This window comes from Falco peregrinus, chromosome 9 (assembly GCF_023634155.1).
Source record: "Falco peregrinus isolate bFalPer1 chromosome 9, bFalPer1.pri, whole genome shotgun sequence".
Taxonomy (NCBI): Eukaryota; Metazoa; Chordata; class Aves; order Falconiformes; family Falconidae; genus Falco; species Falco peregrinus.
Genome location: NC_073729.1, coordinates 26,074,077 through 26,089,602, shown reverse-complemented (window position 1 = coordinate 26,089,602; position 15,526 = coordinate 26,074,077). Strand labels below are relative to the sequence as shown.

The 15,526-nt window shown below is 37.3% G+C and overlaps 1 protein-coding gene across 1 annotated transcript in view; it reads right to left on the bottom strand.

Annotated features, from left to right (window-relative positions):
* The window catches only part of TAF4 (TATA-box binding protein associated factor 4), a 39,924-nt gene that overhangs the window by 8,420 nt on the left and 15,978 nt on the right, over nucleotides 1–15,526 (bottom strand). The window contains exons 3-12 of the mRNA XM_055814318.1: nucleotides 9,680–9,846; nucleotides 9,026–9,145; nucleotides 7,184–7,303; nucleotides 6,319–6,441; nucleotides 5,198–5,287; nucleotides 3,888–4,139; nucleotides 2,272–2,416; nucleotides 1,801–1,915; nucleotides 1,025–1,194; nucleotides 285–415 (exon numbers count right to left, since the gene is read on the bottom strand). Coding sequence (XP_055670293.1) covers nucleotides 285–415; nucleotides 1,025–1,194; nucleotides 1,801–1,915; nucleotides 2,272–2,416; nucleotides 3,888–4,139; nucleotides 5,198–5,287; nucleotides 6,319–6,441; nucleotides 7,184–7,303; nucleotides 9,026–9,145; nucleotides 9,680–9,846 — 1,433 coding nt within the window. The remainder of the gene's footprint in view (nucleotides 1–284; nucleotides 416–1,024; nucleotides 1,195–1,800; nucleotides 1,916–2,271; nucleotides 2,417–3,887; nucleotides 4,140–5,197; nucleotides 5,288–6,318; nucleotides 6,442–7,183; nucleotides 7,304–9,025; nucleotides 9,146–9,679; nucleotides 9,847–15,526) is intronic.

The window sequence follows — 15,526 nt, the reverse complement described above, 5'->3', positions numbered from 1 at the left end:
CGCCTATCTGATTGTACAATCACTCAGATTCTAAATATTTGACATAATAAATAAAGGGGAGGGCACAGTTTCTCTGCATTTGTTTTAAAACCACTCTGTATAGGCAACTGAAGAGTTCCAGTCATCCATGTGTATTAAGATATTAATGTAAGATGAATCAAAGAGAATAAACAACCTGACTTTACAGAATGAGGAACACCTGAATGCATGTATTACAGCCAACACACCAGCCTGCTGAATTTGTGCAATTTTGCCATTTTAATTGTGCAATTAAATACAGTTACCTTGTAAGAAATATTCTTTTGTTGAGCAGTCTCCGATAATTTTTCCACGAGGTTTTGTATTCTTTGTTGTGTAGCATGCGATACATAGCTAACTACATCAGGATGGATTTCTGTTATTCCATGTTTTTTACCTATGGTCAGGACACAAATCAGTTGTAAAAAGTTATTTTACGATACAGCTAAACATGTGGCTAATCTCAGACATGGAAATTTAAATACCATTTGCAAAATAAGGCTTTCGGGTATTTCTCAGACAAGCATTAAACAGGAAAAGGCATATGTATGAAAGTTTACATTAGCTTAACAAAATCTACAATCCATTAATAAATGCTGTATACTATAATATAAAAAATAATTGAGGAATGCTTTTTGTTCCACCATCAATTCTAAACTAGTAAGTAAACACGACAAAAGTGTTTCTGGATTTATTTTTTAAAAAGTAAGCGTCATTATTTTTGTTACACCTTATCAGTCTATGCAGTCAGAATTTTAACCAGGTCCAGAAATTTTGATGTTAAATTGTCATCATTTTAGAGGGCTACTCCATAGGTTTGCTATCTCTTAACATTCTTCCACTTTCATAAGCTGAACGATTGCCCAGAAGCATCAGAATATACAAAAGGTAACTACTCCAGCAACATTAAGCTATTCAAATCAAGTTCTATGGAAAATGCCTTCAATTAAACCCAAGACTAGTGAAATTTGTTTATTAAAGTTCAAAAATATAAAAATCAACATACCTATTTCTAATATTCTTCTTTGTAAAGGTGCCGGGAAAAGGAAGGTTTCATCTTTACAGGACCGTGTTAGTGTACCCACAAGCTCGGAGTTTGTTGCCAATATTCGAGCACTTTCTTCCGACAGGTTGACTCCAGCCATTGATGCAACATCGTTAATGTCATCATCATCCCTTAAGAAAGGAAAACTCATTATAATCACATTTAGTGATTATCTGCACTCACTGCTACAATACCCATAGCTGCACATAATGAATTCCACAGTAAACCTGAATACTTTATTTCACTTTTTAGTTTTATTTTTTTTTATTATATGATAAAATAAAACTAGCATAATTTGATTCCAAAGAGCACTAGAAGTATTTTGGCAGTTTTGTACTTCCTAACTGTTTTCTCAAGATCCTTTCTTACGTAATGTTTCAACACCCTGAGAAACAAGAGACCAGACACATCACTGTCCCAAAACAATAACACTCATCACTAAGGCAGGCTGTACATTCGAATAATCCAAGCAGAGCTGGGAGAGGTGAAGGAACAGAGTTGTTTGTGAAGTTTGGTATTTACCCTTAGTGCCAGCTAAACGCTAAATTCAATCTGGCACAAGTATGTCCACAGCTGAAGTCTCTGTTGAAGTAGCAAACCTGCCCACAGAAAATCCCCCTCTAGTTCTTGCAAGTTTACCCAGTCCTATTCAGCACCACCGCAGCACACAGAAAGGTTCCCCCTGCGTTCAGCAGGCTGCCCAGGCAGCACAGGCACAAATACACGTGGTTCCTCACCTAAAAGAGCCTCCCCCCGGTTCTTTCAGTTTATTCTTCTGAGCAGCAGCTACTTGTGTCGAAACAGTGGCAATAGCTTTGTTTCCAGGTAATACTGCTGGTTTTACCACAGGGACTGCAAGGAGAAAGACAAGATTTGTACCCCATCAAATCTGTACCAGAGTTCAGATTTACAAGCCAGTCAGGGGTAGGAATGGCAATGGGTCTGGTGCAAAGACCCTGTCTCAGCATTTCACACACTCAAAACAGGACCCTCCCACACAATTCCAGTACCCAAACAATTTCTCTGGCTGTAAATGCTGCCCTGACGTGTGTGTATCCCCAGCCACTATGGCACTATGCACTAAAGATTTCTAGCAGTAGTACAACAGCCACCATAAAGCTACAGGGCATTTAACAACTGACATTCATAAACCAGACTTCAGTTAATGCTATCAAATATAGCATATATCAAATACCTTGACCTCTTACCTGTCTGAAGCTGATTCAGTTGAATTTGAGGAGTAGTGAGCATAATACGACTATGCGGTTGCCGCAATGCTACCATTGGTGTCTGTGTCAACGTTACCTGTGGAGGCCTTATCAACGTCCCTGCTTTTTGAGACTGTTGGATAACCTGCAAATAATAAGAAAAAAAACTGTAAACAATCTGAGACACAACTAAGAGTAAGAGTCAGGTGGGAAGAACAAACCCTAACAATCAACTTGTAAGTTGTGATCTTAACACATCTGTTCATTGATCTAGAATAAGCACATTTTAAGGTACTTAAACATTTCTTCAGATAAATCATACCTTACAGGAAGATTAATATTCCACTTTGTGACACAAAAAAAAAAAAAAAAAAAAATCAGTAACCTATTTCTGTGAGAAAAAAAACCAACCAAAACACCCAAACACCTATAATCACAAAGGTTCAGTTAAAATTTTCTACCTGTGGTGTCTACGTTAGAGATGCAGAGGCAAACTGGATCTGCCTGAACAAACTCCAGAAATAAAAATAATAGAGGCATGATGAAGGTAATCCAGCTGGTTCTACGTATGCCACTTTCAACCAGAATCAGCATAAGCTATAGCCATGTAGCTTTGTACTACTCGATTGTTAGGTTAGACTGAGTCTCAGGCAACTGTACCCATGCTGCTTCTGAACATGAACGCATAAAAGCAGGGTTACATCACGATGCTACAGAGCGATTTATGCAAACCTGTCTTCTGGCCTCAACTAGTTTTCAGAAAACTTACTTTCAAACTACTGTAAAGAAATCTACCAACTCTGCCTATTTTGCAAGCTCCACCTCTTTAACTCTGCAAGTCTTTCTTTTGCTGCTACCTTATATAGTTAAGTTAAAAACCAAACTATTTCCTTGTAAATCCAGCACTAGTCAATGTTCAGGTTTTATTCCTTCGCTAGGTTCCTAACCACCTCCTTCTATAAAACCTAGGTTATAAAGGCAGTAAGACTGATAAAATCACCAGTTTTTCTCTCAAAGTAAGTGAAAAATATTTGTGGATTGACAAAGTAGATCTCTCCGTTTTATTTCACTTGAAAATTTCTGGACAGAGCAGCTCAGATGAATGCCAAACATTCTACAGGGAACACTGAAGTACTAAGCAGCAAAAAAACCTCTAGTAATTTAATAATGTATATTAATACACATCTTAGAAAAAGCTTACACTCAGACACTGCTTCGCTGTGAGAAGCGGGGAAAAAAGGTGATGCATATTATATTGTTCTTATTTGGTTTATGTCCAGGCCCAAGAAGGTTATTCTTTCTCCTCTTTTGGCGTAAATTTATGTTTTACGTAAGTTGTTAAAGTTATGAAATGAGGAATAAAAGATCCTCCAGAACATTGCTCTCAGGATCTGCAGTGACTGAGACAATCTGCCAGTATTTAATGCTAAAATAGGAAATACTATATTATTTTAATCAAGAATGGATTTTAAATCCCACTTTTTTTTCCTTAGTAGCTAGTTTCTTTAAAGAGATCAAAGATCCGATTGAGCTAAACCACCAATTTAAAAAGAAAAGTCACTGTATTATCAAAAAAACCCTGTGCAATAACAGATGATGCACTTCAGTTTACATACCAGTGGCGTAGACTGCCCTTGTTTACTAACACCAACTTGTGTAGGCTGTGTTAGGCTGATTACAGGTTGTTGGAGAGTACTCGTTACAGTTGCAGTTGCCTTCCCTGCTGTGCGCTGAACTGAAGAGCTTAGAAGCACTGCCGCAGACGGAATTGTGGCTATCGTTGCTTGCGTTGTTGGCTGCTGCTGTTGACTTTGTTGAATGAAAGCTGCAGAGTCCGGTGTTAACTGTCTCAAGGCAGGTAAACTCCTCTGAAAAGAGGAAAGGAAAGATTTTTTTTTTTTTTTTGAGTATTTTAATCCTAGATCACACAAGAAAAAATCAATTGTATAAAGCAATACATTTCATTTCAGTCCATTGTATCAACCTGCACACACCCGAGAAAGTATGATTGGGGTGCACGCAGCAATGCTACCTCACATTTAAAGCCAGACAGAGTGACAGTACCTTTAGCTGTAGAAGCTTGGATATCAAGGGCATCTAGGTTATGCAAGCCTATCTGGACCCCCTGGTATGTATCTAACAATCCAAGCCCATGCTGCTTTCCTTGATTGTGTTCCTATCTATCTCTCTCTCAAGCTATAACATGTGATGGCTTAAGAAACATACTGGAACACCAGGGAAGACTTCAGAACAGCTCAGAGACCAGTGTTTTACTGGATTCTTACATTAGTTATTTTCTTATGGTAACAATTTTTGTCCTCATGAACAGCTCAAGGTTGAAAAAGCATTTAGGTGCCCAGAAACGTCAACACACACCTACAACTATAACCCTTAATCATATATTAGTCAAGCAGTTATATTCTTACCCTACAGTGCTGTTGTACTTCCTCTGATTTTCAAATGGTAAATGTTTTGGAACAAACATAATTTTGAGATGTGTTCAATTACTATAAAATTTATGACAAATGGGACTTATTATTGAGAGGTGACAAATTTTCTGTTTATTCATACTAAGAGGTATACAGCACAGGCAACAGTATGAGTTTGTCCAGATTTTCTGTATCATTCAATCTCTTGTTTTCTTTCCAATAAAAAGATGATAATAAATCAGTTCATAGGTTTGCTGCTATGGAGAGAAATTGCTTATAAGTCACAGAAAGAAAACTTTATGGTAGAAATTCCATTACTGACTGTGCCAATGAGTCATACTAACAAACTCAGAAGCAAAAGTCTAACCATGCACCATTTAAAACTGCCATTTACACCGTTTTGGAATTCCACCTACACTGGTAAAAGGCATGCTTGTGTTCATTTGCTGCCAATATATAAGCACAAAAATATATAAAGACTACAGAACATGAGATACCTTCAGGAAAGGCACAAGGTAAGGTTGAGGTGAAGAATTAAGTTCTCTGTACAGCCTACTGGTAAAGTCTTCTGCTTCAATTTTTCCATCCTTCGAAACAGAACGTTCAGAAGTTAATTTTTACAAGTTAGTTTATTTACAGATATTCAACATAAAAAAACGTTTAAGACAACAATCTATTGAAAATAAGTGTTTTTATCATCCTTCACTATTTTTAGTTACCAATAGCTTTATGGTAGTAACTAATTTTAATACAAATTTTAACTAGTAAGACCTACAGTCCCATCTTTCCTTTTCTTCTTCCTGCCTTTCAGTCAGTTTTAAGAAACATCTCCAGTTTTCTCATTGTTACAGGAATGTCCTATCTATAAACCAAAGAGCCAGGCAGAACCTACAGGAATACTTCACCTGATCTGCAATTAGCCAACTATCAATTGGCTCAGAGCAGCCGGGCAGCCCCATCTCCGGTGTTGTTTTTTCCAAAAGGTACTACAGTTACCCCATTTCAAATAACTAAAGTTGTGCCCATCACATGCTCAAAAGGTAGATGTGTCTCTCAAAACTAAATATATATTCCTCAGGAGAAGATACACTTTGAATTTTGGTCTTCTGACAACCTCTGGTTATCACATGATGACACCTGGAATAGAGAGCTCTACCTTAACTTAAAGGTTACCAACAACTAGGCTAAGCAATAGTAGCACTCATTCTATAAATATTACCTATGTCAAGTTTTTACATTAGTTTCAGATAATATTACTTGTTGTGGGGTTTTTTTGTAAAAACGTATTTCCTACACTGGGCTATTGCACTAGCTGGAGTATCCTCCCTCCAGTACAGAATTCATCTTTTTATTCACTGTTTTATCAATAAAAACATGTAGAATTTAATTTACACTATTTGCACTTCAATTTAACTCACATTCTCATGCATGAATATAAACAGTAATCTCTCAATTACAAGCTTATTTTGATTCAGAAGAACCAAAGTTTCAATTTGATTTACCTCATTTTATAATCTCCCTCCTCTCAAAAAAAGAAAGCAAACAAAAAAACACCTCAGTTTTGAGGCTAAATTTGCCCAGATACTGTATCTTACAACTTTTAATGAACTCTTCTTACCAGCAGGTTCTGTACCAGTTCTTTCACATTAGCTGCAGTCTCTGAAGACTGTTTTCCAGATGACGCCAGTTTTATTAATGTGGACAGAAAGTTTTTGCATTTCTTCACATTTTCCATAGTTTCCTGTCACAAGAGGAGAAGGGGTAGAAGGGAAACAGTCAGATAAAGGAAGATAAGCCCTTTTCAATAGAGAATCTGACCGTATAGTCTGAAAAATAAAATCCTTCTCTAGTTCATCACTGCAGAATATTATTTATAGGTTCCTGTCCCTCACCCCTTAAAACATAATCAGACTGAAATTATTATTTTGCTTCATGTATACATATGTATTGCTCATTGTTGTCAAAATTTAATAAATTATGATTCCTAATGAAATCAGGAAACACCAAGTATTTTATGAATGACACATTGTGTATGCAAAAATACACTTTTTAGCAGGACAAACAAACAGCAAAGCTCCTCCTTCCCAGTGCATGGATTCCCCCTCTTTTGCAGTCCTGGGAACATGCATCTTGAATGAGTCTCAGACTGATTCTACTCTGCAGTGCTGAACAGTTCACTCTTCTGTAAGATACCACTAACATGTTTTAACAAACAGGAGTGCTTTAAAACCACAAGAGAAATCAAAACTAACACTCTGAAAGCCATCAAAATTCAAGTGACCTGTGTTCACACTTTGTAAATTATATGGTTCTACTAAAATTACCTTTTCAAGACCAATAGTTCACAGGACTCCTGCATCTTTACTACTCTCCACTCTGATCTGTGTGTGTGTGTTATGTACATGTGTATATATATACACATACCTGCACGCATGTATATGGGGACGAGTAAAAAAAGATTCTAAATGCACTCAGTATCTTACTGTGGCAGCAGTGGAGGTTGCCGTTGTTCCTTGCACTGTTCTCTGAGGAGTTCCAGTTTGTACAGCTGTTGCCGTCCCCAGCGTAGTTGTTTGTGCAGTACCACCCAGAACAATCTGAGGCTGCAGAGAATACAAACATAAGATTATTTCACTTGGAACACAGAAAACCTGTTTTCCCGAGCCAAACAAGCTGAGCGACAGGACAGTGGAATACCTTTCACAGCTACTACAAAAAGGAGTTTACAAACCTGCCATCAGCTGCAGTGGAAAGAGCGAGCCACCAGATGGCACAAACCACTACGCATTCAAACCTGAGCTCCTAAAAGTTGATTAAGAATTGCACGATTTTTGGTTACTGAATAAAACGGCAAAATAATACCATAAACATAGCCTCATACACTGTGGTTTCAAAACATAATTAAAACGAATGCTAAATTTCTGTGAATGCAATAGCTGTTTCGCCTGCTCCCTTAAATGCCACTTTCAAAGGGAGGAATTTCTAAAAAGACACAACGGACACAAAAGCTCAGGTCTGATCTAGGTCTTTTTGATGAACAATGGGACAAAACATTTTTCTAGTTTTGCAGACAAATTGGTAATTCAAAGTAGGAATACTACCTTTAAAGTATCAACATTGTATACAAGAACTTTTCATATACACAGCACATTCATAGACTTCCAACAGTCTAATTACTAACGACAACCCAACCTGACAGACAGTAATTCTTACCAAGCTAAGGCTAGCTCTCAGGATTGTAATAAATCATTTGTAAGCTTGCTCTTTATATAAGGATGCACAAGAAAAGAGGCTCCAGCACTGCCAAAGCTAGCTTTCACTGGTATTTTGGAAGACAAAAAAAGGAGACAAGGATTTAATTTGTCTCATTTTGTGAAATCAAGATAAATTAAGTCCATGGTATGCTCATTACAGCAAAAAATATGCAGATGGAATGATTTTTTTTTCTGTCCAATGTAACAGCAGCACAAATTAAGGCCACTCAGTTAGGTAAATTAACTGTTAGATCTGGAAAGATCACTGGCATAGGCAAAGGCTCTCTGAGGGGAAAAAGGTTAACTGGATGCATAGCAAAACCTGCATGTTTTAAATTAAAACTCTCTAATCCCATCTACTCAAAGGATGAAGAAAGCACAATGAAACAGATTAGGCGACAGCAATCATATTGTATCACTGTTGCCTGGAAGCCATGTGGAGAATTTCACACTTTTGCACTGTGTTTTAAACTCACACCACCCGCCCTCAAAAAAAAAAAAAATCTGCAAGAAAGCCCATCATTAATACAGGCCAGGCTACTAGAAGACAGCCCACATGGAGAAATAGCGGTGTCTTAGTATAAGTTATTAGAATCTCCTTAAGTACACTGACCAAAGCAAACTCTCCTGTAAGGCTTGCGGAAGAGAAGGCTACCAGTGTAACTGTAAATTTTGCTGCAGAATTCAGAGAACTACAAATCCACCATAGGAATAGCATCACAGCTCCAAATCCAAAGGGAATTGGTGTGACTTGAGGCAGAAAGCCTAGAGGTTTTTTTTATTTTAGTCAGTTTTATGATAATACAAACTAATAACGGGATATATTTAAATATATGTAAGCATATAGGTATAACATGAAATAAGAAAAATATACATATAAAAAATTATATAAACATTAGAATACACAGTAAATTGAAAACTGCAAATGTTTTACAAAGGATAATCCAGCACATACTTCCTCCATGCACTTAGCAATTACATTTCCTTTATTACTGGCAGTCTCGAGCAGGTTTTCAGTTTATCTTAACAACCAATGTATCTCATTCATACATTACTTTTCTATAAACTCACTTGCACAACGGGAGGACGCTGTAGCGTTGTTGTGGGTTGCACTGTTGTTTGAGCCTGAGACACTTGCTTGATGATAGTAGTTGGTGTCACCTGTCGTGCAATAATAGGTGTTCCTGGAGCCTGAGGAAGAGGAAAAAAAACCCACATTAGCTCCTATATTTAAATATAATCTGCCTTAATCTTGTACTTTGTTTCTGGATAGTTGCCATTATTACAGATGCAAAAGAATGCATCAGGACCACTATAACACTGAAAAGAATTTTTAGTCTTGAACTTAATGCAACCATGATTATCTCAGTGTACGTATATGCATTTCCGGTTTTTTTTCGTTTAGTCTCATGAAGGATAATGATTCTTTGGCAAAGACAGGCACACTAATGACATATGGTCTTGAATGGTCGTCTTTATATCAGTTTTAAACAATGTGATTCAGCTAGGTAAAAATATTTTTGATGAGTAACAGCCAAACTGTAACAGAATTAGGAACAAAACGCAATGCCTACACCATGTGGAAAAGCCTGTATAGCACCAGTTTGATTAATGGTTTCTCCAAATCGATAGCATTATATCCTACTTTCTGGTGTATTCTTCATAAGAACAAAAAAAAAAATTAATAAACTTACAGTTTTTAACAGTACAAATTACTGAACTAACCTGCACTGTCGATATCTGCACTGGAGGAGCATTGGTAGGTGTAGCAGGACGAGGAGTCATCGTATTTTGAGGCTGAGACTGGGCGTGTGCCTGTGCTTGCATCTGCGCCAAGGCTTGTTGGGGGATCACCAGCAACTGCCCATTCTCACTACGCACAAGGACCATGCCTGTCAAAAAAGAAATTAGTCAAGAGCCATTCATATTTCAAAAGAATGTAAGAACATATTTTTTCAAGTTTTTTTATCTAAGTTGGATACATATGGAATTAATGTACTGTTGAAAGACTACACGCTAACAAAAGTGGTTTAGAAGACAAGCAAACCACCCAGCTGCATCATCACGTTTTGTACAGAATAGCTTAATTACAGAAACGCTCTTTCTCTATCAAAATGCTCGGTATGGTGTGCATCAGAACACACAGAGTTGATTTCACCCCAACCAAAAAATTCCATGTGACTAGAAGTTAAAATTAGCAATCACGTAAAAATCCTACCTGCTCTTTACTAAGAAATTTGTTTAATGAAACAATGCAAATAAAAGAAAATCTTGCCATAGGTAAGATTCCTGTTAGTTTGTCTTTAAGAGGAAAAAAAATACCATCAAACATAGGCTTCACTATCAATAAGAACATGATTGTCTAAGTTCTAAATTAATTTCCCATAACAAATTTAGTAACAAGAGTGGCTGTAAAATCATAATCTCTCTCGTGTGCATCTGCAACAGACTGCATTGTGCCATGTTACACCCCAAAAGAAAAATAGAATGGAGAGGGAAACGAGGCAGTCGTTCCCTGCTCAGTCACTCAGATCAATACACTTAACCCCACTGGGTAGCTATAGGGAACCAGATTCTACCAGGCAGATTTTCAGATGACAGACTCTCTTTCTCAAAGGCACAAACAGGATCTAGATAACATGAACTGTTTTCCAAGCGCTCATTCATTCAGCACGCCTCAGCCATTCCATGAGAGCCTCAGGAGCTCATCAGCTCTGGAAAATCCACCTAAGGAAACAAACTGGGCACTCAAAATTAGTTAGCCTCTCTGAGCAACAAACTACAGGAGGAAACTTCACCATGAAGAGGCACCACTAAAATCAGAAAGTTTAAGTGTTGTTCAGTGAATAAAAAGCCTATACATACTCTCCAACAATATCTGAATATCTGGTCTATGCCATCTCAGAGCATGACTACTTCAAAAGAATCAATCTTTTATTTGCTTTCCTATTCAGCTGAAGTGCTGAAATGTTTACAGACAATGCCTTAAACAGTTTTCTTGGACTGTTTGAAAATTAGCATTGAACCGCAAAAATTCATATACCGATTTCTACAAAAATTGAGTTCAAAAGAAAACCAGATTACATTAGTTGATTTGCCCCTAATTTTCTCCTCTACTTAACTCTCTTTTAATGAAACAGAGTCACACAGAGACTTTAAACTAGTTTACATCAAAAAGGTGACTTTCCATTGCAACTTATTTAGAAGTGTTAAGGTGGGACTGCAATGTGCTATGGACAACAGTTATATCTAGAAACAAATATTCTCAAACTGTTTTTCTGTAGGAAAGGAGGAGGGGGAAAAGCTTACTTATAATCTTGCAGACTAGAAATAAATACTTAGTTTAGCTGTCAAGTCCAAAAAACATTTTGCAAGCCTTTCCAAAAAGTAAGGTCTTTTCTTCTGTAACTTACGTAGGGAGAAGCATTTTCATTAAAACAGCAAGAGCATACACTATCACCACAGCCTACAAGAAATTTTAAAACCTCAATAGTGAATACAGAGCTTTATCCTGCTAGCTGCTCATTAGAGCCATCACTACTTTCTCACCAACAGCTTCACACTACAAGGAGGGCGCTACTGACAAAACACAGAGAAATTCAACGTTTTAAAAAAGAGTGATCTGTTACTACATCAAGCTCATTCCTGCACAGAGCTTGGCATCCTCTCCAAATCTGCAAACATAAAATCTTGGGAAATGAACTCACGTTGCCCATTTTTGTCATCCCTCATAGTAATCAGCTGAAGAAGCTAAACACTGAATCAGTGGACATCTTCAATTTTATTATAACTGAAAATATCAGTACAGTGGAAGTCTGATTACAGGAGCTATTTTCAAATCAATGGCAAATATTAAAGCTTGTTGTTTCTTGCAACTGAAAAAGCCCCATGCAACTATATGTGCCAGTACTTTCAGAAGCCCTTAAACGTCACAGAATTGTACTGACATCCCATAAGGAACTTTTTCCTTAAGAGTCACCATTTTGGGGCTTCCCTAGGATATTCTAGGGCTAACATACCATCCAAATTCTTCAGAGATACATTTTTTCCTTCCAGAAGCAACATAAGAGATACTAACTCTAGGTTTGGGTTTGGGAAGGGGGGGTTGTGTTTGTTTTATAAACTTCTCTCTCAGCACAAAAGCAACTACACTTATTTGAAAGTGCCAACCCAAAGCAGCTCACCTGCATATGAGCAGCTTTATGGGATCAGGCACCAGCTGTACAATACCTGTTCCAGTCCGCACCTCCATACACACATCGGGCTCAGGAATGGGTCTGCAGCACACATTGACATCCCTCAACAGCACAACCACCCCTCGGGACACCAGTACTGTCACCTCATTGTTTTGTTCCCCAAAACGTGAATGAGAGAGAAAAGAAGGGAGATAACCACAAAATGAAGGTTGACTACCCCTGAAGAGCAGGCACAATACCTGAACAATGAAACATTCTCCCTGAGCTACATGCAAAATGAGAACATGCCTACACATTAACATAGCACAACTGCTGAAACAGACAGTTGAAAAGCATATTAAAGTGAGCTTTAGAAAACACATCAAGAAAGTTCAATTTTTGGCAGCAGACAGACAAAACAATCATTTGTAATTCAAACCTTGACTCTAAGCTCTACCATGCTAAGTTTCTAACTATGGGAAGTCTGAACCTTCCCTCAGGTACTGAAGTTAAAAAAAGTAATTCATACAATACTATATTCATTTTGGTCCCTATTTAAATAGTTCTTTTATACTGCACTCATATTTGACATGCAACTATTTTCAATTTATATTGTTTCTAGCATGTCATTCAGTTAGGGTCTACCACCAATAGATTTTTTAGAAATATAGATTTTTAGAAACAAAAATTTTTAGAAAATAGAATTGCTGTGCACACTTGATGGGCTACATATAAACAAAGACAATTACAAGCATCAGACGAGTCTTGCACCAGTTTTAGTCGTGGTATGATGATATAAGACATTTTACTTGCTTGAAATTTTACTTGCTTGAAATTATATATAAGGGTGATTTCAGAAAAGGTGTAAAAATTCAGATTGTGATGAACTTTGTTATTGAAACTTCCATGCAGAAATCCACCAGTAGTGCGCAGAGAACTAATTTTTGACTAAACCCTTAACACCTCTCCAGTCTTGTTGAGAATTCATTAAAAAGGGAGATGGAGCTGCTCTCAGAGCTTTACTCCCCCCAGCCCAACTACAGACTCTTTTCCAACTCAATTAGCTAAAAGAGAAACTCGCTAACCCAAAACTATACCCAAGCTGGCATTAAGTGGATTTTCAGTGAAGTTCAGAAAGCTCATTGGAGCTAACTTGATTAAGAATTAAAAAGAAAGTCCCATTTATTTCCCGCTTCTAAACAAAATCAATGTATGACTATAACAGCCCCCTCTCTCCACACATACATTAACCATCTCTCAGTTGATTCATTCATTGCAACAGTAAAAAAAGGAAGAGCTGACAGCCACATATGTAGAAAAAAAAAACCCACACTTTGTCTTACATTCAAAAACTTAGATTTTAAGTATATTTAAATATAAATAAGTATCATAACCTCAAACTCCAGTGCATAAGGGTGCAAATGCTGTATGAACTAGATCCGAAATAACTAGCAGGTACTAGAATCACACCAAGGTATCTCACCTCTCCAATTCAGCAACATATTTAAAGTTAGGATGGAGAATATACTTCAAGTTTACCATCCAGGTTTTTGTTCCACAAATGGATGGATTGATATTTGAGACCCAACAGCTAATAAAGATAATTGGAAGTGTTCAATTAGGAAAAGGTGACAATAAAACTTAGGCATTTTAAACATCTCTGCCTTCTTTTTCCTAGAAACTCTGATCACGTGTACTGCAAAATCATATTCACTATTAAAAATGCAAACACTCAAGCATTCTTTCCAAGCCTCTCATTAAAAAACTAATTAAAATGAAAATTAATTACCATTTTTGTTAGAAGTTAGAGGATTAAAAGAATCCTGAAAGAGGCTCATATTTTAGTTTGAATTAAACAATTCATCGTGGCTCCAAATGAAGGATTAACAAAATTGAGTTGGATTGCTCCTTATGCCAAGACGACTTGCACTCTTGACTAATACAATGGTCATCTCACGTGTTCTTGTTGTGGAGACCTTCCCAGATCTCTCCTGTTTCCAAGAGTGTTTGGATGGAAAAGTTCATTATTATATAATGTAGCCGCATGTTTCTATACTGTGTTGTCTTCACCTCTTGTATTTGCCCTCTTTGTATTTCCATTTGCTAATGGCATTTCCATTTTAAAAGTGTTGTGCTTTGGGGGTTTTTTGTTGTTGTTGTTCGTTGGGGTTTTTTAAATTAGTAAAACCTGCAAAGTCATGCACTGGAATAAAAAGTGAAGAGCTCTAGCCATACGACATGTCAGAAAAACACAAACCAGACTTCTTTCTAATGCCTTCCTCTTCCTTCTCTCTTTCAAACGTGGCTTGGCTTAGCAAAGACTAAAGAAAAAAATTATCAGAATAATAAAAGAACAACAAAAGAAATATTTAGCCTTTGCACACCGCTCTGATTGTCCACATAACCCCTGAGACATGCAGCTTTCTTGCTAGAGAACCTCTACATCCAAAAACCACAAACCAAGAGTTTCCTATTCTGTTACCAGTTTTCACTGGTAAACCTAGATTATTAATATTTATTGGAGCTGGACTTCCCAATGACAGAGTTAAAACTTCCTGCAGATATAGCAGGCATCTTCAGGTTTTCTGAGGAAATACACAGCAGCAAATTGTCACCTCTGACAAGCACACCTAGCAAGAAGCCACTCCAACAGCAACATACCTAGGTGTTACCCTCTCACAGTAAATGCTCCATTTCTCAGGGACTCTATTCATACGGTAGGTGACATACTGAAAGACTTCATCTCCAGTTAGCAAGCACCTAACACGAGGACCATACAAAGGTACGCCCATGCCTGTCACTGGGCATACCAGCATGCAAGAACGAAACCCTTGCGTACCTGTGAAATATAAAACCTAGAAAGCATCCTATAGGATCACTAGTGACAACATCTCTCTCTCTGACGCAGATACTGAACAGAAGAACAGAAGGTTCAGTCTGACAGATTTTGCTCATTACCCACGATGTAACTCATGGTCTAACCCAGATCAATTCAGAACCATTACTAAGGAACACAGACTTTTAATAAGTTCTTTATTTTAGCAGCTGAGACATCACAGAAGAATTAATGGATGCATGATCTTGAAATTGAATGGAGAACACCGTTTTCCGGTCTCCTGAGGAAATTCTCTTCTTAAAGTAAAAAAGTAACTGAACTTTATTTCCAGGAGAAGGAAAAAAAAAAAAAAACCAAAAAAAAAACCAAAAACAAAAACAAAAAACAACCCCCACCAGTCAGTGTCAGGGAGAACTGTTAGGCAACAAAGAATCACCTTCCATACACAAACGCTGATGTTCAGAAAGAATGTCCAAGCCTAAAAGAATAGCTAGAGGATTGATGCTTCTGGTGTAGGAAATCAAAGACCTTACAAACATCTCTAGAAAAGAGGGTTATCGA